This window comes from Oryctolagus cuniculus, chromosome 11 (assembly GCF_964237555.1).
Source record: "Oryctolagus cuniculus chromosome 11, mOryCun1.1, whole genome shotgun sequence".
NCBI classification, from domain to species: domain Eukaryota; kingdom Metazoa; phylum Chordata; class Mammalia; order Lagomorpha; family Leporidae; genus Oryctolagus; species Oryctolagus cuniculus.
In genome coordinates, this window is record NC_091442.1 from 11,708,748 (window position 1) to 11,732,188 (window position 23,441).

General features: G+C 62.1%; 1 protein-coding gene across 1 annotated transcript in view; it reads left to right on the forward strand.

Moving 5' to 3' along the window:
• Window positions 1-23,441, forward strand: part of PREX1 (phosphatidylinositol-3,4,5-trisphosphate dependent Rac exchange factor 1) — a 161,587-nt gene that overhangs the window by 126,270 nt on the left and 11,876 nt on the right. The window contains exons 11-29 of the mRNA XM_070051408.1: window positions 1,129-1,229; window positions 2,463-2,566; window positions 2,716-2,765; window positions 4,258-4,333; window positions 5,899-5,971; window positions 9,759-9,901; window positions 11,361-11,453; window positions 12,190-12,338; window positions 13,387-13,472; window positions 14,517-14,653; window positions 15,307-15,415; window positions 16,086-16,273; window positions 16,480-16,641; window positions 17,073-17,283; window positions 17,708-17,969; window positions 19,336-19,542; window positions 21,451-21,539; window positions 22,890-22,972; window positions 23,062-23,152. Of these exons, the coding sequence (XP_069907509.1) occupies window positions 1,129-1,229; window positions 2,463-2,566; window positions 2,716-2,765; window positions 4,258-4,333; window positions 5,899-5,971; window positions 9,759-9,901; window positions 11,361-11,453; window positions 12,190-12,338; window positions 13,387-13,472; window positions 14,517-14,653; window positions 15,307-15,415; window positions 16,086-16,273; window positions 16,480-16,641; window positions 17,073-17,283; window positions 17,708-17,969; window positions 19,336-19,542; window positions 21,451-21,539; window positions 22,890-22,972; window positions 23,062-23,152 (2,414 nt within the window). The remainder of the gene's footprint in view (window positions 1-1,128; window positions 1,230-2,462; window positions 2,567-2,715; window positions 2,766-4,257; window positions 4,334-5,898; window positions 5,972-9,758; window positions 9,902-11,360; window positions 11,454-12,189; window positions 12,339-13,386; window positions 13,473-14,516; window positions 14,654-15,306; window positions 15,416-16,085; window positions 16,274-16,479; window positions 16,642-17,072; window positions 17,284-17,707; window positions 17,970-19,335; window positions 19,543-21,450; window positions 21,540-22,889; window positions 22,973-23,061; window positions 23,153-23,441) is intronic.

Genomic DNA, 23,441 nt, shown 5'->3' on the forward strand with positions numbered 1-23,441 from the left:
CAGGTGGTCAGGGAAGGCTTCTCTGAGGCCTGAAGGATGAAAAGGAACAGTCACATGAAGAGCCAGGGACAGCACTGCCAGGAAGTGCAAAGGCCCTGCGGCAGGCAGGAGCCTGGTACTTTCAAAGACGGGAAAGAGGGTGGGTATGGCTAAAGCCCGAGTGAGAGGTGTGAGATATGGCAGCAGCCAGGTGGCACAGATCACACAAGGTCCTGTCGTCTTCGCTGGCTGAGTTCGGGCATTTTCCCAAGTTGTGGGGATGCCCATCGAGGACTTTCAGTGGGGAGTGATGTGATTGGATCACTGTTGGCTCTCGCCTCCCCACATTCATCTTTCTGGGGTCCCTGTTTGTTTATTGATCCCTTCTATTCACCCACCTACCCAGCCACTGTCCATCCCCTACTCAGCCACCCCAATCATCTGTCCACCCAGCTTCTACCTGTGCCCTCCCCTGCCCCCACCAGTCACTTACCTGTCAAGTCATCCACCCATCCACCCACCTGTGCACCCTCCCATGCACGTGGCTGGCCATCTGTCCCTCTGCCCACCCACCATCCACCCACCCAGTCACCCATGTACTTCCCGGTTCCTCTGTCCAGTCATCCACCCACCTGCCCATCCATCCCTGAGTCACCCCCTCACTTAGCTGGCTGCTCATCCACCCATCCATCCATCCATCCATCTACCCGTCTTCTGTATATTCATCATCCACCTACCTCTAACCCCACCTAACCACCCATCCAGCCTACTCATCCCCTGCCTAGTTATCCATCTAAGCTACCCATCTTTACAGTAATACTCTGTCTCTCCACTGGTATATCCTCCCACTCATCTACCTGCCTGCTTCCTCCCTCCCTCCCTCCCTCCATCCCTCTTCCTCTCTCTCCCTCCCTCTATCCTCCTTCCCACCCCTTCCATCCATCCATCCATCCATCCTCCCCCCACCCCCATCTGTCCTCAGTAGGCATGCCCACTTGTCTGACGTTGGCCCAAAATCTGTGGGCCCTAAGCTTTGCTCTGCTGTTGGGGGTTGCAGGTGTCATTCCTGGGGTGCCTGTGGCCAGGCTGGTTAGGCACTGGCCCTGGGACTGGGGGAGTCCTCTCAGCTGCCCCTTGTGTCCCTGGCAGTGAGTTTGTTGCCTGGCTCCTGGAGATCGGCGAAATCAGCAAGACGGAGGAAGGGGTCAACCTGGGCCAAGCCCTACTGGAGAATGGCATCATCCACCACGGTGAGTGGTGGGCGTGGGGCAGGGGGCGGGCAGGGACAGGGCCTGCTCCAGCCGCTTCCCCACAGGCTGTGCCTGCCCTATTGTGCAGCTGCCTGTTCCCTGGCACAGCCTGGTCCCCGGAGTGTGAACACTGTCAAATTGCTTCCCGTTTGTAAAACCCAGCATTCCCCTAGAGCACCAGTAGGCAGCGTCAGCTCAAAAACTCAAGGGCAGGGCAGTGGGGCCCCTTCCAAAAGGGCTGGAGCCATGTGTTCACATTCAGGAGCTCAGCCCCAGTTTCCTGGGTGCCCACTGCCTGGCAGGTGCAGCAGACCTGGGAGCTGACTTGGTAGCTGTGCTACCAAGTGGGAGATGGGCGGTGTAGGTGCTGGGGAGAGTGCAGAACAGGGCGCCAAAGGGTCAGCGTTGAGTATGGGTGGGGCCAGGCCTCCCCAAGTGGCCAGAACTAGGACCTGAGCAGGGAGAGAGCGAGCCAGGTGGGCATCAGTTCCAGGCAGGGAACAGCCCCCGCGAAGTTCTCAGGCAAGGGCCTGAAGAGGTTTGTTCAGGAGCAGCCGGGAGGCCAGCACGGTTGGCTCCGAGTGAGCGGTCCTGGACCTCGTGGGGGTTTATAGGGCTGGATGCTTTGCCCCTGGGGGAGACGAAGCTGTTACTGTGTTTGCAGTGGGAGGCCCTGCCTGGCTTGCTCGTGAGCAGGCTTCCCCTGGGCCCAGGGCGGCAGCAGGGAGCCCCCAGGAGGCTGGTGATCCGGGCGGAAGGGGGCAGTAGCTCTGACCACGTGGGGGTATGCAGGTCAGAGTCCTGATACTTTCGAGGGCAGGGCTTAAGGGTTTGCTGATGGATCCGAAGCACCAAGGGTGGCTTCAGGGATGCTGTGTACAGCGAGTGGGTTCTGTGCACGTGAGCGCATGGTCTCCGACAGCAGCATGCTGGCTCCCCACCACGTCCTTTGCTGATGTAGATCCAAGGACGGGCTGAGCTGGGTCTCGGGCGTTGCTGGGCCCATCACCCCTGCAGGTACCCCTGCCTCAGGCCGCAGGTGTCAGTGGGGCCCCGGATACAGCAGAAGCAGAGGGCCTGGTTTCCTCATTTGGCAGCGGCTTCAGTCACCCTGTGCCTGCGTGGAGTCTGGCCCAGGGGAGGCTGAGGCGGGAGGCTGAGGCTGGGGGCTGTGGGTCAGGAGAGGCCGAGGGGGTGTGCCTGGCCTCACCCCTGAGCCCTAGCTCTCTCCAGTTTCCGACAAGCACCAGTTCAAGAATGAACAGGTGATGTACCGCTTCCGCTACGACGACGGCACCTACAAGGCACGGAGCGAGCTGGAGGATGTCACATCCAAGGTGGGCAGCCCCTGGTGAGAGGCGCTGTGGCCCCTGCTCCTGTGCCCCTGCCCCTTGCCCCCACCTCCACCTGCCTGGGGGCCCCTTTCCTGGCAGCCTGGACCTGGAGGCCCCCCCTGACCTCCACTCCCCCACCTTGTTCCTTGCAGGGCGTGAGGCTGTATTGCCGCCTTCACAGCCTCTACACCCCGGTGATCAAGTAAGTCTTCTCTCTGGCCACAACTTAACCTCCTTTTCCACCAAATGGGGCTGGCTGTCATGGTTCCTCTCTGGGAGTCCCTGCTATGATGGTGAAAGCTGTGGGCTCCGCAGTCTCTGAATCTGCCTGCCGGGTGCCAGCTTGTGACCTTAGGCAGTTATTTAATCCCCCCGTGTCTCAGGAATGGGGATAATAGTTGGATCTATCCCAGGGCCTTTGCTGACCCCCCCACCCCGCCATGCTCTCTTCCTGCAGGTCCTCATATTTGCTCCCTTAGCTCCTTCTGCTGTCTTCTGATCAGAGGAGACCTCTCTGGCCACCTTTGTAAAAAGTCACTGCCCTGGGACTCTTTCATTTTCTCTAACTTTGGTTTTCTTCTTAAAATTTGTCCCTACTTTTCCTTTATAATCATGTATGTTTGTCTATGTGTTTTCTCCCAACTGAATTGGAAGCCCACTGAAGGGAGGGAGGTGTTGGCTGCCTTGGGCCCAGCACACTCAACAGCCCCTGTCGTCCTGTCTGGCAGCCCCGGTCCCACGTGGCTTTGCCACACTTGAGACTGGGAGTATGACTTGATTCGGCTTCAATGGATGGAAATTTAAATCAAATCTGCAATTGGGGAGCACGTATCTGGCGCAGAAGAGCGCTTGGTGATGTTTGTGGAGTGAATGCTGGAAGGCAGTGACCGGCCTTGGCCTCTGTTTGTGCCTCTGCGTGATGGACGCAAGCAAGGCTCCTGCCTCGTGGGCTCGGATGAGGGTGGCATTTACTGAAGGCACCTGTAAATGCCAGTGATTGGTTGGTGTCTTCATCACGAGGCTTAGAGCTGTGGGTGAGGAGACCGAGGGGTCTCCCGGGTTCTCTGCCCCTGATCCCGCATTCCTGTGACCTCTCAGGGGCTCCTGCTGGCCCTGTGCAAGGTTGGTCCCGGGCACCTGTCTCATCTGCAGACCTCCATCCTGGGCCAGCAGGGGAGTGCGGGGGCCCCAGAGTCCCGAGTCACTTCCTTGCCCCGGGGCCAGCACCGGGGGGCCTCCCCTGTGCTGCCGTCCTCCTGGCCTGCCCGCCCCGCCCCTGGGTGTAGCTGTGTCTTTAGACACCTGAGCGCCACCGACAGATCAGAAAGGGAAGGGAAGAGGGATTCCCGTCACTTCTCCCTTAAAGCGGGGCTGCCCAGCCTTGGCACTTGCAGCCCTTGCCACCCCCCATGCCAGTGGCACCCCTGCTCCCGGCCCCCAGGTTATGACAGCCCCAGCCGTCTCCAGACAGAAGGGCAGACTCGCCCCCCTCCCCCATCCTGCTGAGGGCCCTTGGGCTGGAGATCCTAGAACCTCCCTCCTGCCCTTGGCTACGGGAGGAGGGGAGCCAAGTTGGATGTGGGGTCTGGGCTGAGGCTGGGACCCCCTGGCCTCAGCTTCGGGAGCCTGGCATGTCCACCGCCCAGCATGTGCGGCAGGGCGTCAGCCCCTGCTCACGGCGCCCTCCTCCACAGAGACCGCGACTACCACCTGAAGACCTACAAGTCGGTGCTTCCCGGGAGCAAGCTGGTGGACTGGCTGCTGGCGCAGGTGAGGCCGCCGAGGGCTGCGGCGCGGGGCCGCCGCCACCTCTTCTGCTGCTTTCCCTGTTACTTTCAGCTGGGGCAGAATCCGCCTTTCACTGCCTTTCCCAGGGACCAGGCGTGTGGTCGCCGCCCTCCGCGCAGGCTTCCTGGCATCTTCCTGAGCTCGCTTCCCTTAAGCAGCCACGCCCACCCACCCCCACCAACCTGCACCTGCAGCCGGTCCATAGAGCTGCCCGGTCCATAGAGCCGCGGGGCTGGGCTTTGCAGGGCTCACCTGTGCCATGGGCAGTGTCACAGTTTCCTGTTTAGGGGCGAAGGGCATTCTGACACATGTGTCTTAGTATGACTGCGCTGCTCTAAGGAGGAGTCACTCACAAAGAACAGAAATGGGTTTCTAACAGCTCCGGAGGCGGGAGGCCAGGGTCCAGGTGTTGGCCTGCCGGGCATCTGGGAGGGCGGGGCTTGCTGCCGCCTGCTGGGGAGGGTGCCCCCCTTCCCCAGGACACGCCCACGCGGCCCCACATCTGCTACCACCCCCCAGCCCCCGCCCCGTGGCCTTGGGTGTAAAGTTTTCCTGTGAATTGCAGAGGGGACAAAACATTTAAACTGTGGCCTCACAAACTCACATTAAATCTGTTCAGCCCCGAGTGCTGGGGCTATGGGTTCACCTGGGAGGGCACTGGAGCTGCCAGTGAACGCGGAGCCCTGGTGTTAGACACAGCCGCAGGGGCTGAGGCTTGTATTATATGAGAGAGAGAGGTCCTGAGGTCGGTGCTCATGGCTGCTGGAGCCTCGCTCCCAGCAGAGACGGAGCACGAGGGGACACTCCCATCCCCTGCTTCACTCCCCAAAGGCCTGCCGCGGCTGAGCTTGTGCTGAGGCTGGGAACCCAGTGCAGGTCTCCCACGTCAGTGGTGGAGACCGTTGACTTGAGCCGCACCTGCTGCCTCCCTGGGTGTGCACCAGCAGGAAGCTACAGTCGGGCTGGAGCCAGGCACCACAGTACAGGATAGGATACGGGATAGGGTGCCGGGGTCTCAACCGCTCGGCCAAATACCACTAGGCTCCTCTGAGTCTCTGAAGTTTTTTGTTTTTAATTGACATCTCCTGTATGCAGACAAATCTGTCTGTCTGTCTGCCGTCCCTAGCAGGTTTCCTTGAGGTTACTTTGCAAGGAGCTCTGCAGGAACTCCAGCCATCACATCTTTGTCCCAGGAGGCAAGAGGGAAAAAAAAAAAAAAGGCAAAGGGTTTTGCTAGTGTGCCCTACCTGCCAGTGGTTTCTGCTTCTGTCTCATCAGCCTCTAGCTGCAAGCGATGCTGGGAAGAGGCTGAGGTTTCTGTCACTGGGGAGGGGTCGGGGAGGGCTGTTGGGTGGTGAGCAGTGTCTGCTGTGTGCAGTGTCCGTCTCACCTTCGAGGTGTTCACACGGGCATGGCGAGGTGACTGTCTTCTGGGGTTTCTTCCTCATCACATGCGAGTGAGGGGAGTCTGGCGTAAACTCAAGGACCCCCCGCCCGGTGCGTGGCCACCAGCCCCCTAACCCCGTGCCCCTCTCATTTCTTTGCAGGGAGATTGCCAGACGCGGGAGGAGGCTGTGGCGCTGGGCGTGGGCCTGTGCAACAACGGCTTCATGCACCACGGTAAGCCCCACCCCGCCTGGCCGTGTGCACACCACCTGTAGGGGCCCCTGCGCACCGGCGCAGCCCAGGGAGCAGGACTTGAAGTTGATCCCTGGGCTTCCCAGGCACTGCTTCCCGTGCTGGACATGGCCTCCCAGCCCGGCCCGAGGTTGTAGGCTTGGCCTGGGGACTTCTGATGGCTCAAGTCGGGGGCAGCAGCCAGGCAAAGTGCAAGTGAGAGGGAGACAGCCAGGCGGTCAGGGGTCCCTGTGCTCTGCAGCCTCCCCGTCATCGGCCCCTGGGGGGGAAACCGTCCAACCCCTGCCAAGGCACCTTTCCTGGTTTCTAGAACATTCCTCAGGGCCTTGTCCTTGTAGCTTCCCTGCTTGCGTTGCTCCACCTTACTCACGCCTCACCTGGTTCAGGCTTTCAGCACTGCTGCCATCTCCCCAGGGAGGCCTCCCTGCTGCCCTTGGTCGCCCTCCGTTCTAGCTGGGACTTGCTTTTCTTCCCGGAGCTCTTCTCCTGGGAGTCCTGGGGCCCGAGGTCCGGGAGGAGGCCTTGGCCGTGGTCCGGGGCAGGGCAGCGTGGCTGGGACGCAGTGGTGGCTGCGGAACAGGAGGAGTGATCATGATCCTAGAGGCTCTGAGGCCATGTCCCCTCCGCTCTCGGCTGCTCTGTTCTGACTCAGGGCCCAGGAGTCCAGGTTTTGGTTTCTGTGGCCTCTGTCGCAGAGCCCGGCTCTGCCTTGGTAGCACCCGGGGCAGCTGCAGCATTGAGCAGGCACACGGGTGTGGCTGCTTGTCAATAAAGCTTTATTTAGAAAGCCCAGTGGTGAGCCGGAAGTTCTGGGCCCCTGCTGGATACGCTGTCCCCTCAGCAGCACGAGGGTAGGCCATCAGGCCCACCCTGCCTTCTGTAGCCAGCGGCCTCCTCTTGGGCCTCAGTATCCCCAGTGTGCCCGCGGTTCTGTGGGTGGGGTACTGCCTCCCCAGCTGCCGGGCACCCAGGGAGGTGGCAGGCTGGGCCCACTCATCCGCCTCGTCTCACCAGAGTCCCTTCTTCCCAGAAGCCCTTGTGTCTCCACGGACAGAACCTCTCATTTGAGGGAGGGTGTAATTAGGGGTCCACCCCAGCTGCTATTCCGGGAAGGCTCTGGCCGAGGCGACCCCGAGGCCACAGGGCCCCAGGAGAGAGAAATTGCAGGGTGTGGCCTCGCTCCCAGCTGCCTGCCACGAGCTCAGGAGCTAAAATAGGAAAGGGCCACGTCCCGGGGACAGGGCGGGCGCCGACCGTGGGGTCTGAACCCAGCCTCCCGGGCCCTGTGGTCGGGGCTGCTGCCCTCTCACACCAGGCAGGTACAGGGAAACTGAGGCTGAGTGTGGCATCCCAGAGCCACCCCTCACGCGGGTGCTGCCCCTCTCCTCGCCAGCGGGAAGCGGAGGCAGTAGGGGCTCCTGGCATGATGAAGCCTGGGCGCTGGCCCCGGGCCTGGCTGCAGGGGTCGTGGCTGGGGCCCGACCTGGCATGGCTCGTGGGCCTGAGGGAGTCCTCACTGTGTTTGGCCGACCTTCCCCCACGTGCCCGTTCCTGCGCCCACTCCCGAGCCTCCCGACTCGATGCCTGCAGTGGGGTGACGCTGCCACCATGGAGGGGCGGTGATGGTGCAGTGGGGAGAGTTCCGCATGTGCAGCCACTCCCATGTGGCCCCCAGATCGGGGCAGGGCCCTGTGTTCAGGGACGGACGTCTCCCATGTGGCCCCCAGATCGGGGCAGGGCCCTGCGTTCAGGGACGGACGTCTCCCATGTGGCCCCAGATCGGGGCAGGGCCCTGTGTTCAGGGACGGACGTCTCCCATGTGGCCCCAGATCGGGGCAGGGCCCTGTGTTCAGGGACGGACGTCTCCCATGTGGCCCCAGATCGGGGCAGGGCCCTGTGTTCAGGGACGGACGTCTCCCATGTGGCCCCCAGATCGGGGCAGGGCCCTGTGTTCAGGGACGGACGTCTCCCATGTGGCCCCCAGATCGGGGCAGGGCCCTGTGTTCAGGGACGGACGTCTCGCGGCTGAGGCAGCCATTTCTCCTGCGGCAGGGGCCCGCTGACCTCGGACAGCTGCCTCTCCCTCCCCGAGCTTCGAGTTCCTCTTTGGGTACTGGCCATGTTCATCCCTGCCCTGTCGTAGCAGAGGGAAGGGGAGGAGCCTGGTGGGGGCACTGCTGCTGCTGCTGCTGCTGCTGGCTCTGTGACTTTGGGCGTTTGTTGAGCTTCTCGGGGCCTCCGTCTCCCAATCTGTAAAAGGGGTGCAGCAGACCCTTCCTTGTCCCTGGACTTAACGCACGTAGCATGGATCCACAGCATGCCTGGCATTCGTAAGTGCTCAGGTTGTGAGCCCAGGCACTGGGTCCTGTGTTAGTTGTTCTTGGTTATGTTTTGTCATTTTCCTGGCTTGTAGGGGTCAAAGGTCAGCATACTGTAAAGAGCCAGGTGGTAAAAGTGGAGGCTTTGTGGCCACCCAGGCTTGGTCACAGTTACTCGACCTGGCCATTGAGTCTTGAAAGCAGTCACAGAAAGTATGTGAGCAGATGCGTGGGGCTCTGTTCCAATAAAACTTTATTTATAAGAGGGACGAGGAGTGGGCAGGTGGGGCCTGCACCAGGGTTAGTGTGCTGGTCCCTCTGCCAAGGATCTGACGGGGGCGTTCCTGCTTTCGCTGTGGCTTTCCCTGTCTGTCCATCGCCTCTTCACACTCTGCCCTTCCAGCTGTGCTTCCTGCCTGCGTCCGATTGGTTTGTCAGAGTGTTTGCTTCTTCCAGTATTTCTAAATCTTTATCCCTTGTTGCTCCCCTTATCTTCGAATCCGCCATCTGCCTGCGAGCCTTTAGGAGGGCCTTGTCCGTGGCTGTATTTGAACCCTTGGACAGCTTTCCTTTCCTTAGCTTTAGTGTTACTGTTCCTACTTGGGTCTTTAATCCAGTGGGAGCTGATGTATGCAGTGTGAGGCAGGGCTTGTACACGGTATGGACAGGGATTGCACATGGTGTGAGCAGGGACTGTGCACCGTGTGAGCAGGGATTGTACACGGTGTGGGCAGGGATTGTACACGGTGTGGGCAGGGATTGTACACGGTGTAGGCAGGGATTATACATGGTTGAGCAGGGATTATACACGGTGTAGGCAGGGATTATACATGGTTGAGCAGGGATTATACACGGTGTAGGCAGGGATTATACATGGTTGAGCAGGGATTATACACGGTGTGGGCAGGGATTGTGCACCGTGTGAGCAGGGATTATACACGGTGTGGGCAGGGATTGTGCACTGTGTGAGCAGGGATTGCACATGGTGTGGGCAGGGACTGTACGCGGTGTAGACAGGGATTATAGACGGTGTGGGCAGGGATTGTGCACCGTGTGCGCAGGGATTGACATTATCCCTAATCTCACCCTGAAGTGAATCAATTTTCCTAGCAGTTTTCTATCTGCAGAAAACCCCAGGTGTGCCTTTATGACCCAGCATGTACGGAATTCCCATAACCCCATCGTCCTTGTATGCGGCTCACGTCTCTTCTGCTGGTCCTTTGCCTGTTTCTGCCCAAGGCTGCCCTGCTGCCTGTAACTGTGGCCCTGCAGGATGGCCCTGCCATGGGTGGGCTAAGTGTGGGGTTTTCAGGCGAGCTCAGCCAGCCGGCCCCGGGAGTGAGTGTCCCGCTGTGCCAGCACTGGCAGCGGCAGTGTATGGGCCAAGCCCCACTGGCCGGGGGCTGCCGCCGGCCCCTGCATGCGTCTAACTTGCCTGCCGTGCTCTGCAGTGCTAGAGAAGAGCGAGTTCAAGGACGAGTCCCAGTACTTCCGCTTCCACGCCGACGAGGAGATGGAGGGAACCAGCGGCAGGAACAAGCAGCTCCGCAACGACTTCCGGCTGCTGGAGAACATTCTGGCCAAGCGCCTGCTGGTAGGAGCAGGCTCAGCCGCTGCACCTCCTTCCTGGGGGCCTGGGGGCGGGGGGGCCTTCAGGCTGCAGCCAGGGAAGGGGGCTCGGCTCTGGGCGTCAAGCCGTCCGCGGGCTTCTCTGCCAGTCTCCTGGAGGGGCTTGGTCTTGCCCGGCTCCTGGCCTTGTCCTCCCCACTGCAGCTGGGTCACGTGACGCGTCCTGCATGCCCTGGGGCTGCTGGTCTCGGAGCCTGGCGCCCTGTCTGTGCCCAGTGCTGTAAAGACCCTTACAGTTGAGGCAAGCGTTTGCCCTGCTCAGAGACTCTGCCAGTCTAGCCCACCAGTCCTGTTTCTCTGCCCGCTGATGCACGAAGCCTCTGCTCATGTGTGGCCCCCAGTGGACAGCCCAGGGAGGCACAGAGAGGTTGGGTCCCCTGCACCACCAGGGCTGGAGCTGCGTCTGAGAACGGAGAAGATGGCCCCTTCATTTCTCCCTCTAGGACCTGTCTCTCTAGTTGCTTCTCTGTCACTGTGAATTCAAGCTGTGCCTGTGGCCTGCGAGACCCTTCCTGCCTCTCTAGCATCATCTCCTGGGCTCTCTCTCCCTTCCGCACTGCACCCCGGCCACCCTCATCTCTGTCCTGTCCTCCAGGGCCGTGCAGCCAGCCTCAGGGCCTTCGCACAGGCTGTGCTCACTGCCCGGAGCACCTGGCCCAACTCCGCTTCTCACTTGTCAGGTCTGAGTTCAGATAGCCCCTCCTCTGGCCCCCTGCCATGCCGTGCCCTGACCCCTTAAGTGCTTCACATTGATTCAAGCCACGTGCGCCACGTGTGTCCCCACCACATGTGGCTCCCTGTGGGCAGGGCCACCTGCCTTGTCGAGCAGGACCTCCAGCCTCCCCCAGAGCACCTGCTGCGTGCGGGGGCAGCAGCTCAGTAGATGTTTGTTGAGCGAATGCATGCGTTTCCAGGCCTGTGGACATTTATTGAGTGTCTGCAGTATACCAGTCTGGGAAAATCAGTGGCGCCTAAGAGAGGAGGCTGTCCCCAGGTGGGAGCAGACGGGGGACACAGGCAGTGAACTGCAGGGGGCACAGCACAGGCCCCGCCTGAGCCCGGTGGTCCTTGTCCGAGGGGACTTGGATAGTTTGAGGCCAAATGGAATCAGAAGGCGACTTGACGTTGGTGTAGAAATGGACTCCTCGCAAACATGGGTCTGCAGAAAGCTTAGGGAAGAGCATGTGTCGTGAGGAAACTGTGCTTGGAGTTAAACATTTTTTGTACCCAAATAGACTTAGCTTTTCATTCCGTTTTCCAAGAACTTTCTGGAGTAGGGTATGTTGAGCACCCCGAGGGCCAGGCGTGGCTCATGTTCCGCTCTGTCCAGGGCTGCCCCGGGTCTGGCTGCTCCCCTGAGGCCCCTGCCCCGCAGCCCGCCCCAGGAGCGGGGTGCCATGGGGCTCTCCTGCTGTGTCCCTCAGATCCTGCCCCAGGAGGAGGACTACGGCTTCGACATCGAGGAGAAGAACAAGGCTGTGGTGGTGAAGTCGGTGCAGAAGGGCTCACTGGCCGAGGTGAGGCCCTGGGCCTCATGTGGCGGCTGGGAGGGCGCACTCCATGGTGTGCGAGGCTGGCTCCTCCTCTGGCAGTACCCTTGTGGGAATGCGAGTCCAGGACCTACCCTCGTGTGCGAGTGTGTGTGTGTGTGTGTGTGTGTGTGACTGCCTGCTGGGGAGCTGGCATCCTGGCTGCTCTGCACGGTCCTCCTATTGTGGCCCGCCTGCGCCCCCTCGTGGACACTGAGGGGAGTCCAGGGGAAAGCAGAGGTCTCCTAGTCTCAGTCTTCCCAGCCCTCTGTGATGAGGGCGCAGTGGCGGGAGTGAGACAGGTGCGTTGCTGTCGTGGACGCACAGGTCGGGAGAGGGGGTCTGTGGCAGGCCAAGGATTAAGCCCCAGACCCTCTCTGTGTGACGAGGGGAGCTGTGCCGTCCGGCTCTCAGCTTACCCACTGCAGCCTCACCTTCCTTGTGATGGGGCAAGGGTGGAGCGGTGGCCCGGTCCGCGTGTCCCCCACTGTCTCGGCCAAGCCCTCGCAGGCACGAGTCCCCAGGCCATGGGCAGGCGTGGGCGGTTCCTCCCCAGGACGCTGCTCCCTTGCCTGCCCTTCCGGCGGGCTTCCTTCTGTGGCTGCTTGGTGGGCGCCATGCCAGGTGTGCCATGCCCATTAACCCCTCACTGCAGAGGGCCTGTGATTGAGGACGCCTGGGTGAGCAGGCAGGGGGCCGGTAACCCATGTTCCTGTCTCCCAAGATGGCCGGCCTGCAGGCGGGGCGCAAGATCTACTCCATCAATGAGGACCTGGTGTGCCTGCGGCCCTTCTCTGAGGTGGAGGCTGTGCTCAACCAGTCCTTCTGCTGTCGCCGCCCGCTGCGCCTCCTGGTGGCCACCAAGGCCAAAGAGTGAGTGTCCTGGGCTGGGCTCTGGGGGCGGGGCCTGGGCTGCCCTGGTTCCCCGGTGGTAGGGGCTCCCAGCTGGAGGCGCGTGGCCGAAGCCCATCCCATCGTTGCTTTCCACGTTTGACTGGGTACCCGCTTGCCCACTGTGGACCGAGCAGTGATTTAGGCACTGGGTAGTTGCATCTGTCCCCACGTCAGAGCTCTCAGGCCTAGTGGGAGATGGAGAGGGACACAGCTGATGCTGGCACTGGGGTTGCTGAGTGGGGCGCAGACATCAGGAGCTGAGAAAGGGGCTGGGGGGGCCGAGGGCTGCTGCTCAGGAAGATGTCACTGAGGACGGGGCTGGGGACCCGGAGGAGGTGGCAAGAAGAGAAAGGAGGCTGACACGGCTGGAGCTGGGAGCGGGGGCCCAGGCCCTGTGAGACCTCGGGCCTGTGGCCAGCGCCCGTGCAGAGGCACTGCAAGGTTCTGACGGGATCCTTGTGGCCGCAGGTGGGCACAGATTGTCAGGGGCAGAGCCAAGTGCAGGGAGAGGTGAGGAGCTGGCAGCTCAGGCAGCACTGCCAGCGAGGGGGCGCTGTGCGGTACGGGCACGTGGGAGGTGCGCTCTGTTTCTAAAACCAGGCATTCTGTTGTCCCTTCTCCCTCCTATCTAAGGCAAACTAGCAGTGGCAGTGCTGGGCAGTTTGAAGAACAGTTATCTCAGTAGAAGGGTGAGCCACCTTCGGGAGGGCTGTGAGTTTCCAGGAACCCCGGCGTGCCTCAGTGCCTGGCCCAGTAGCTCACTCGTCACCCTCCCTGCCGTGGCTGTGGGGTGACAGGCCGTCTGGCCGCCGGAAGCAGTCAGGAGCAGGTGCAGGAAGGGGCTGTGGTGCCCATGCACATCCTGGGGCTGCACCCCTGTTTCCTTGCACTTTCTCTGTATATCTGGGAGCTAGAGCACCTGCTGCTGCTCCCGTGCACGGGGCTGGGTCCCAGAAAGCTCAGCGCCGTCACCTGGGGCCAGGCTGCTCCTCCTGGTGACCCTTCTGAGCCCCTCTGCCTGCCGCAGGATCATCAAGGTCCCCGACCAGCCAGACGCACTGTGCTTCCAGATCCGTGGGGCCGCCCCGCCCTACGTCTACGCCGTGGGGAGAGGTGAGCGGGGACCTTGTTCTGGGGGGCGGGGCTGTCTGCGGGCCAGAGGCCAGGGCTGCCCAGAGCACCCTGCCAGGCCTTCCGTCCTCTGCTCGAGGCCATGCAGATCTGCGGTGCCTGCCTGCGCCACTGGCTCCCAAGCCCATGCGCGTCCAAGGAGCCCTTTGCGCTCAGCTTCGCCTCTGTGGTCACAGCTGCTGACCAAGGGGATAGGTAAAACGGCAGAAGACTCCTGAGAACGGGTGCTATTTAAGGAGTTTATTGTATGTCTGAAAGGCAGCGACAGGGAGCGAGAGACCTACAGAGAGAGCTCTTCCCCCCACTGGTTCCCTCCGGGTCTCCCGTCTCCCACGCGGGCGCAGAGACGCAAGCACCTGGGCCAGCCTCTGCTTCCATAGGCATGTGCTCAGGGAGCCGGCTGGCAAGCCCGAGGGGTCAGTTAAGGACCTTGGGAAGGCTGTCAGGCGGGTGTAGCAGAGCCAGGGTTTGAAACCTGGCCTCCAGAATCCAGAGCCTGTACTGTCTCTCTGCCCCTTCCTGTCCCTGTCCTCCCGTGGCCACACCAAGCCTGCCGTCACTTGCTATTCCCTGACCGTTGACACCACCACGAAACCCTGGGCTCCGACAGCTGGGGCCTGGGAGTCGTGGCGGAGCTGAGCAGAGTGTGCACCTGGCGTCTGGTCGCCCTGGGCTGCATCCTGGCTTCTCCTGGCTGTGTGATGTTGAGGGGTCGCCATGCCTCTCTGGGCCCCTCTCTCCATGCTGAATGGAGCCAGCCCTGGACCACTGTCCGAAGGAGGTTGCTGGACTTGACGGGCTATGAGGCTCTAGAACTTTCCTTGCTGCTTGTCCTTGGCAAGCTGCTAATTCTCTGCGCCTGGCAGTCTTGTCTCTAAAGCGGGGGTGCCAGCCCCTGTTCTGCTGCACACGGCGGGTCAGAGGGTGGCTTCAGGGCAGGAAGGAAGGAGCGGGCGCGATTGGGCTGACCTGGGCGTGGGGCTGGTGAGCGGCCTGACCTCCAGCACCCTGTCCTCCCCCGACCAGGCTCAGAGGCGGCGGCCGCGGGGCTGTGCGCTGGCCAGTGCGTGCTGAAGGTGGATGGCGGCAGCGTGGCGAGCGCCGGCGCCCCCGCCGTGCTGGAGCACTTCCAGGCCTTCCGCAGCCGGCGCCACGAGGCCCTGGTAAGCCCCGGGGAGCCCTGCCAGATGGGTCTGGAAACTGCCCCCTCCTCATCCTCCAAGGGGAGGCCTTGAGGCGGCAGGGGCTGTGGGCAGGTGGCCTGCACGCCCAGGGGAGGGGCCAGGCCGTGGTAGCTCGTGGCCTCAGTGTTCACAGCTGGGAAATGGGAGCAGCGAGCCCCTCTGGCATTACCGCACGGGTGTGTGGGGCAGGTGGCGGCGTGGTGGCAGGAGCCGGTGTGGCTGGCCAGGGCCCAGGGTCCGTCAGCTCCCTCGCTAGCCCTTGGGCAGTGCTCGCTGAGCTCAGTCTCCTCCTCAGCCGAATAGGCGTGCCAGTCCCCGTTCTGCCCATGGAGGTGCATCTGGGGGGCAGGAAGGCTGCAGTGGAGTCTTCGGCTGTGTTCACAGACACCATGTCCATCATGAGGGACCCTCCGCCGGCCTCTTGGTGGAGCACAGACTCCACGGGGTGGGCTGATTGCAACTGCAGGTCCCTGGGGAAGGCTCCAGAGTGCAATCTTGGAGGCCTCCCCAAAGGTGGCATCGCTGCCAGGCCAGACGCCTGGGCTTTGGAACTCCAGAGTAGCTTGTATCTCAGCCCTGTCCTTTGCTGCCTGGGGCCTTGGGACTGTCCCGGTCACTGTTGCTTCCTCCAGGGCCTGTACCAGTGGATCTACCATACCCACGAGGATGCCCAGGAGGCCCGAGCCGGCCCCGAGGCCCCCAGCGAGGATCCCAGGGGCGAGGAAGACCAGCCTGCCTCAGGTAACGAGAAGGCAGGAGGTGACGGGAGCCTCTGGGGGCACAGGCACTCCCAGGGACTGCCTTCCTCTCGCCCGCGTCAGCCTTGCCAGGCCAGTGGGTCCACATCGGTGCTGTTGTGTCTGCAGCTCTGTCATTGCCTCACTGTGTGGCCTCTCGGGCCCCTAGGGCTGCAGGACCCAGACCAGGTTACATTAAAATGTGCTCAGCAGACTCAAATCCTGAGTGGGGTTGCGCAAGGTTCAGGTCTGGCTCGATCCAGTGCCTCACACGGTAGCAAGTGGACTCTGTTCCATTTCTCAGCGCTGTGTGCTGGCTTCCCTCTTACGTGGGGTTTTTCCCCCATACGGTGGCTCTGGCAGCTTGGAACCCAAAGATAAAGGGCGGATCTCTGTGCCTTTCAAACAAAGAAGCAAACTCCCTTTCTTGGTAGACACCAGAAGTCTCAGAGCTGACTCTCATTGGCCCAGCGTGGGTCACATGCTCATTCCTGAGCCAATCCCTGTGAAGGGCATGTGGAGACACCTCGGGAGGGGCGTGGGTGGGTGGGATCTCTCCTGAGCCATGGGGACTGGGAAGGGGCGCAAGGGTGGGGCCTGGAGGGACTGGGGCTGGCGGGGGGCAGGCAGCCAGCCGGGCCCTCCTCAGTGTGGCCTGCCCCTTTGGCTGGCAGCCTGCCTTCTGCTGTCCCTGGGCCCCCAGCTGAGCCTGCGTGAGGACAGCCCCGTGGTCAGCCTGACGGTGGACAACATGCACCTGGAGCACGGTGTGCTGTACGAATACGTGAGCACAGCGGGCGTCAAGTGCCACGTGCTGGAGCGCGTCGTGGAGCCCCGTGGCTGCTTCAGCCTTGCGGCCAAGGTCAGCCCACCCCAGCCGCCCTGGGGGTGGGGTTCTGGTCCCTGACCCACCCACCCCTCGGGGCCTATGGCTCGCAGGAGAGTAACCTGTCCCTTGAGCACAAGTCCACGCGTCTGCACTATGTGCCGGGAACGTGCCGCCCTCCTGGGGCAGCACCTGTGGGCCCCTGGCACGTGGCGGGCGCTCAGCCACCGTCCTGTCTGCAGGTGCTGGAGGCCTTTGCGGCCGACGACAGCGTCTTTGTGCAGAACTGCGGGCGGCTCATGGCCCTGGGCAGTGCCATGGTGACCATGCCGCACTACGAGTTCCGGCACATCTGTGACACCAAGCTGGAGAGCATCAGCCAGAGGGTGGCCTGCTACCGGGAGGTACCGGCTCCCCTCCCCGCAGGGCCTCTGCCGCCGGCGCCCCGCCGCGGCGGCTCAGCCTGAGTAAGCAGGAGCGGTTCCAGGGTCTGTGTCCTTGCGGCGTGCCCCAGTGTCGCGAGAACATGACTGCTGCCCGTTTCTGACTCGGGTTCCCTCCGTGTCGCCATCCCTGTCAGTGGCAGGCAGGGCCTCTGCAGCTCTGGCCGGAACCAGCTGCGGCTCTCACAGCCTTGGCATGCGGGCCCCTGTGGGGGTGGGGGGCGTGGAGAGAGAGGCTGTGGAGGAGAGCTCAGGCGTGGCCCAGAGGGAGATGTGAGACCTCCAGGGGGGCCCAGGGGCCGGGCCGGGAGTCCCCGGTTCCCTTCCGAGCCGGGGGCACTCTGGTTCTGGAGTCTCCCGGCTGCTGGCCCCAACTCTCCCACCTTTTGCAGTTCGCAGCTCAGCTGAGGAGCAGGGTCAGCCCAGCCTTCAAACAGGCGCCCCTGGAACCCCACCCACTGTGTGGCCTGGACTTCTGCCCCACCAACTGTCACATCAACCTCATGGACGTGTCCTACCCCAAGAGCACGCCCTGCATCGGCCGGTCCTTCAGCATCCGCTTCGGGCGCAAGCCCTCCCTCATTGGTCTCGACCCAGAACAAGGTACCTGGTGTGCGCATGTGCACGTGTGGGTATATGTGTGCACGCGTGTGTGTGACAGAGAGGAGTGGTGGTCGGGTCTCTGTTTTAGTGCACAGGGCAGTGCCTGAAACAGAAAGCTGCGTGGAGGTCAGCAGTGCAGGCCCTGCCCATCTCTGGAAGGGGCTTCTAACTTCGTGATACCTCACGGCAGAGCATGGCTGCTGGAGCAGTAGCCATTATGCCTGCATTCCAGGAAGAAAAAGACCATGGCGGTTTACAGCATCTTAGCACCAAGCCCAGACTTGGGGTTTGAAGTTGCCTAGTGCAATAGGAGCACTCCAGGGACAAGGCCTCCTCGTTCACTGGCATCTGGCCTTGGTTTGGGTTCCTGGGCCAATGTGCCCCCTGTGGGGCTGTTTCTGAGCACATGCCCCGCCCCTTGTAGGCCACCTGAACCCCATGTCCTACACCCAGCACTGCATCACCACCATGGCTGCCCCGTCCTGGAAGTGCCTGCCTCCTGCGGACAGGGACTCCGAAGGCCAGGGTCTCGGTGACCCCAGCGGGGCCCCTGGCCAGGAAGACCGGGGCCTGAGCTTCCTGCTCAGGCAGGAGGACCGGGAGACCCAGGACGCCTACCTGCAGCTCTTCACCCGGCTGGGCGTGGCCCTGAAGGAGATGAAGCAGTACGTCACCCAGATCGACAGGTGAGCCGGGCTCGGGCGTGCCCAGGGAATCCTGAGGAGGAAGGGGTGTAGGTGGGAGCGGCCCAGGCCGGAGACTGGCGCTCCCAGGGCCTTGGTCACTGTAACCGGCAGAGGCAGATGGCTGGGCCCCGTGTCCCTCTTGGCGGGATGTGACACACGTGGCACTGCCCACCGGTGCTCCGTCTATGCCCTGGGGTCTCACCACACCAGCCTGCCGTGGAGGATAAAGGCCACTTCCATGGCAGCGTGGGGACGTGGTGGGCCAGTGAGTGAGGGGAGCCGGAGGCCTGTCGCAGAGCAGAGAGTGGAGGGACCAAGGTGGGGACCACTGCCGAGTCCAGGCTGGGAGATGTGGCGCTGGGGCACCGCAGGAGCAGGGTGGCTGTGCTGAAGCCGTTTCTGGCTCCGGCCTGTGCACATGTGGGTCAGCTTCTCTGGGTCCTGGAGGCCGGCACCCCTGCCTCCACCCACCTGGTGTCAGCATCCACCCCCCCACCAACTGTGGCCACTGTCCCGTGGCCCCCAGCACGAGACCCTTCCGGACTACAGCCATGTGGGGCAGTGTGCACAGGGACACGCTGAGTTGGGCTGGACTTCTTTATGCTTCAAGGGCAAGACTGGGGGCGAAAGCGGACCTCTAGCCGCCGCCTGGAAGCTGCCAGAGCGCGGGCTTCCTGCTTCCTGGGTGTGCGATGGGAAACTGCCGTGGTACAAGGTTCATTCATAGCCTCGCATCCCGGCTGAAGTGTGGCTGGATTGTGCATAGCCAGGATCCGCCAACCGTTCCCAGCCGCTCTAAGCGCTCGCCCCATCCCGACTCCCTCATCTTCATAGCAGCCTGGGGCGTGGGTATCGTACGACCCCATTTTAACAGAGGAGGAGACCGAGTCTCAGGTTTCTAAGCCCACAGGTGGCAGCGTCCAGTTGGGGTCCTCAGGCATCCCGCACCGTGTAGGGGCCACAGGCAGTGGCCCAGGGGCCAGGTCCCGCCCACTGCCTGTTGTCTTCAAAAATAAATTTTTTTTCGGAACAGTCACACCCGCTAGTGTATGCACCGTCCATGTGGTGCTGCTCGAGGCCATGTGGCCTGCAGAGCCAGGAAGGTTTGCTCTCTGGACCTGGCCCGTGTGCTGTGGCCCAGAGCCTGGAGCAGGGCCGGGTCCCAGGGACCTCCCCGCCTGCGGGGGGCAGCGCCGGCCTCTACAGAGCCGACGCTGGTGTTGTCAGGAGTAAGGGACGGATGGCTCCGTCCACGCAGGGTGAGAGGCCTGAGGGTGAGGCCCGAGCTCAGGGCCTGGCCTGGGCCTCTGTGGAGGAGCCAGGACCGTGGCCTGGGTCTGGACCTCGGTGCCTTCGCTGTCTGCAGGCTGCTGTCCACCATCACGGAGCCCACGGTGGGCGGGGCCTGCGAGCCACCCTCAGCTGAGGAGGCCTCCTCGTCCCCGCTAGTCGGCGAGGAGAGCGAGCTGGACAGGAGTGACCACGGGGGCATCAAGAAGGTGTGCTTCAAGGTGTCCGGGGAGGAGCAAGAGGACTCAGGCCACGACACCATGAGCTACCGCGACTCCTACAGGTACCTGTGGCTGGGGCGGAGTCGGGGAGAGCAGAGCCGGGGGACCCTTCCCGGGATGCCATGCACCTGGGCAGCAGACGTCACCACTGGGGGCATCCGAGCCATGCCCGCTCGCTCTCCCGCGCGCACACTCTGGTGTCATCAGGGAAAATCCTGAGTCAGTGCTGTTGGAATGCGCGGGGCGCCAGGTCGCAGTAACATTGGCTTATTTTACTGATCTGAGGAAGATCGCTGTTTCAGTTTGTTTCCCTTACTTATTTTATTTTGAAAGATGGCAGTGGGGGAGGTGGAGGGACAGAGAGACAGATGGATCCTGCATGTGCTCTTCACTCCCCGGATGCCTGCAGGATCTCAGTCTGGGTCCTGCACACGGGTGGCAGGGACCCAGGTGCTGGCGCCGCCTGCTGCCTCCCAGCTGTGCACTGGCAGGAAGCTGGAATCAGGACGGAAACCGGACTGAACCGGGAACTCTGCTATGGGCTGTGGGGTCCCCAGCAGCTCCAGATGCCTGCCAAGTTGCTTTTTAAAGATGTCTGCCTTGGGGGATCTGCATTGGTTTTTCTGCATTGGTTTTCTTCATTATAAATACCCAGCCTATGGGGTCGGCGCTGTGGCACAGCGAGTTAACACCCTGGCCTGAAGCGCTGGCATCCCATATGGGCACCGGTTCGAGTCCCAGCTGCTCTGCTTCCGATCCAGCTTTCTGCTGAGGCCTGGGAAAGCAGTAGAGGATGGCCAAGTGCTTGGGCCCCTGCACCCATGTGGGAGACCTGGAAGAGCCTCCTGGCTCCTGGCTCCTGGCTCCTGGCTTCAGATTCGTGCAGCTCCGGCCGTTGCAGCCAATTGGCGAGTGAACCAGAGGATGGAAGACCTCTCCCTCTCTCTCTCTGCCTCTCCTCTCTCTGTGTAACTCTTTCAAATAAATAAATAAATATTAAAAAAAAAAAAAAGTAAATACCCAGCCCAGCGAGGTTTGAATGAGTGAGTTAAGCAGATGAGAACTCAGCATCCTCGAATCAGCCAGACCCACCACAGTCCACCAGCGTTCCTGGTCTCTGTGCGAGGTCTCACAACAGTGCCCTGCTGCGACGGCTACTCTAGCTGTCTGCGGGCAAAAGCCAGAGCAGAGGGCAGGCCCCTGTGTAGTGCCGTAAGTTGCCTGCTGCCTTCGAGTTGTGCCTGCCCCACTTCTGATTTAGCTTCCTGCTAGTGCATGCCCAGGAAGGCGGCTAGTGATGGCTCAAATCCCTGGGCCCTGCCACCCACATAGGAGGCCAGATGGAGCTCCTGGCTCCTGGCTTCAGCCTGGCTTAGCCCTGGCTGTTGTGGACATTTGGGGAGTGAGCTAGCAGATGGAAGAGCTCTGCCTGCCTGCCTTTCATAAATAAAATGGAAAAAAAAATCCAACCCAGAACTGGTGGACACTGGTGGAGAGGACCTGGCGCTTGGCGTCCTCGGAGCCCCAGTCTGGAGTGCACGGCTGCCCACCCCGCAGGGTTCCAGGCCTGGCTTCTTCCTTTCGTTGTTACCCCTCGTTGAAAGGTGCAGAAGAGATTTGCTGGGACTGTGGGGGAAGGGATTCCTGGACGCAGGAGCCCTTTTGGTCCTGAGGTTGTGGGCAGGCTGGGGTGGCGGCGGGTAACCGAGCGTGTCCTGAGCAAGGCTGTCCCACAAGAGGAGTGATGTCTCGGGAGCCCTGGGGACCCTGGACGGAGAGGAGTCAGCAGCCTCCTGCTGTGCCTGTGTCTGTGCTGGGGCCGAGGGCTGCCCCCCAACTCTCCCAGTCGTGTACTGGCCAGGCCCTGCAGACAGCCTGCCTGAGGGCCCAGGGCTTGCGTCTGCACTGCCCGAAGTGGGCTGTGGGCCCCAAGGGTGTGACGCAGCCCCATCCTCTCGGCCCCTTTGCAGCGAGTGTAACAGCAACCGGGACTCAGTCCTGTCCTACACCAGTGTGAGAAGTAACAGCTCCTACCTGGGCAGCGACGAGATGGGCTCCGGTGAGTGGCGTGGGGTGCCGAGGCTGCGCTGGGTTTCTGCCTGGGTGTACTCTGCATCCTGCTGTGCGTCAGGGCGCGGAGCGCGTGGCAGCGTTCCAGGGCCGTCGCTTCCTGCTTCAACAGATGTTCGTTAGCGTGGTTTTAAAAGGCAGCGTGTTGTACTGTCTTGCGGGTACTGTGTGATCATTCGACCCACGGGTGCGGCGTGAGTCCTCAGTGCGGGCTCGTCACCATGTCCCGTCCCTAGACCCTGAGGCAGTTTCGCCAACACGTAAAGCTGCACATGTCCGTGCATGCGGTGTCGTGTTGCAGTGCACGTCACTGGTGCGCCCTGATCCTTCCGGGGGCCTTGCTGCTGCCCACCCCTTGCCTGTCCCTTGCCATCTGCTCCTCTGAGCCTGGTCCTCGTGGTGCTGTCATCCTCTGCGACGGGTGGGGCCACGGGACACGAGAAAGCACGCCTGATGTGCTTGTGTTTGATCATACTCGATCACATGTCATATATGACGGTGGTTGTGATGATCACGCGGCCCCAAAGGTTTCCAGGAGAACAAGGCGAACCCCAAGCCAGGACCCCACAGCGCAGTATGGTTAAACACGGGAGCATAGGCGTGAGCTGGAGCCCGGCTGGCTGCCCTGGCCTGGCCATTGTCAGGACCTGCAGGCTGTGGGCGGCCCGGTCTATATGTCCAGAGGGCCACAAGGCTGCGGCTGGATGGACAGATGGACGGGCCTGAGTGGTGCTCTTGCGTGCTGTGCGTGCAGCCTTTGTGTCTGTCTTGGCCTTGCTTCCCGCCAGCTTTTAGTGCTGTGAAGGGGCCACCATCCACATGCTGCATGGTTCTGAATGCGGGGCGGGGGTGGTCCAGTGAGGGGGAGCCCAGTGATGCAGCTGCCCCCCAGCCTCGCCCCACACTGTCCCATGTGCCCTCGGAGCTGGCATGTGCACGGGAGTGTGAGTTCAGTGGCACGGGAATGTAGCAGAAGGGAAAGCACTTGGGAGGACCTCCCGTGGCGTGAGGCGCTCAGCTGCCAAGCTGGGGGCAGCAGCCGACTGGACTGAAGCGGCTGGGGATGGGAGGCTGGGGCCGCAGTTCCCTCCCTCCCGTTCTCAGTCCTCTCTTGGTGGAATGGAAATAATCACAGCGCCTTGCCCGTGCACGAGGCTTCACTTGTGAGCGCTCATTTTGCAGATGGAGAAACTGAGGCTCAGAGAAGTCAAGTGCAGTGCCCAGTGTGGCCCTGGGCCGGTCAGACTCCACGCCCCCTATGGGGCAGGGACTCTGTAGCTGCCTTGGCTTTTTGAGGAAGGGGCTAGGAGTGATGGCTGTGGCTCCTTGCTTCTGCCAGGGGACGAGCTGCCCTGTGACATGCGCATCCCCTCGGACAAGCAGGACAAGCTGCACGGCTGCCTGGAGCATCTCTTTAACCAGGTGCCGCCTCGCCTCTCCCCGCATGGCCCGGGGTCCCCGGGGCTGGGAGGAGGCTGGGGCCCCTCTCAGCCTGCGCCTGCTGCCCTCAGGTGGACGCCATCAACGCGCTGCTCAAGAGCCCGGTGATGAGCAGGGCCTTCGAGGAGACCAGGCACTTCCCCATGGACCACAGCTTACAAGGTGAGGCAGCCAGGGCAGCCCGTGATCACACCGCCGGCTCTGGCCTTCGGCCCTCGGCCGCTCCAGGATCCAGCCCACAGCCTCCGGGCTTAGAAAGGGTTCACTGTGACTTTTGAAGGGTGTAAAAACAAAACAAAGAATACGGACCAAAGCGTAGGCCCAGGTCTGTGTCCCTGGGCTGGTCCCTGGGCCTCAGGAGTCATTGTGTGGGGCCTGGGGAGAGGGGGCTGCAAACAGAGGTCACTCCTGTCGCCCTGGGCTGTGTTCACAGGACCCACTGACGTCTGCA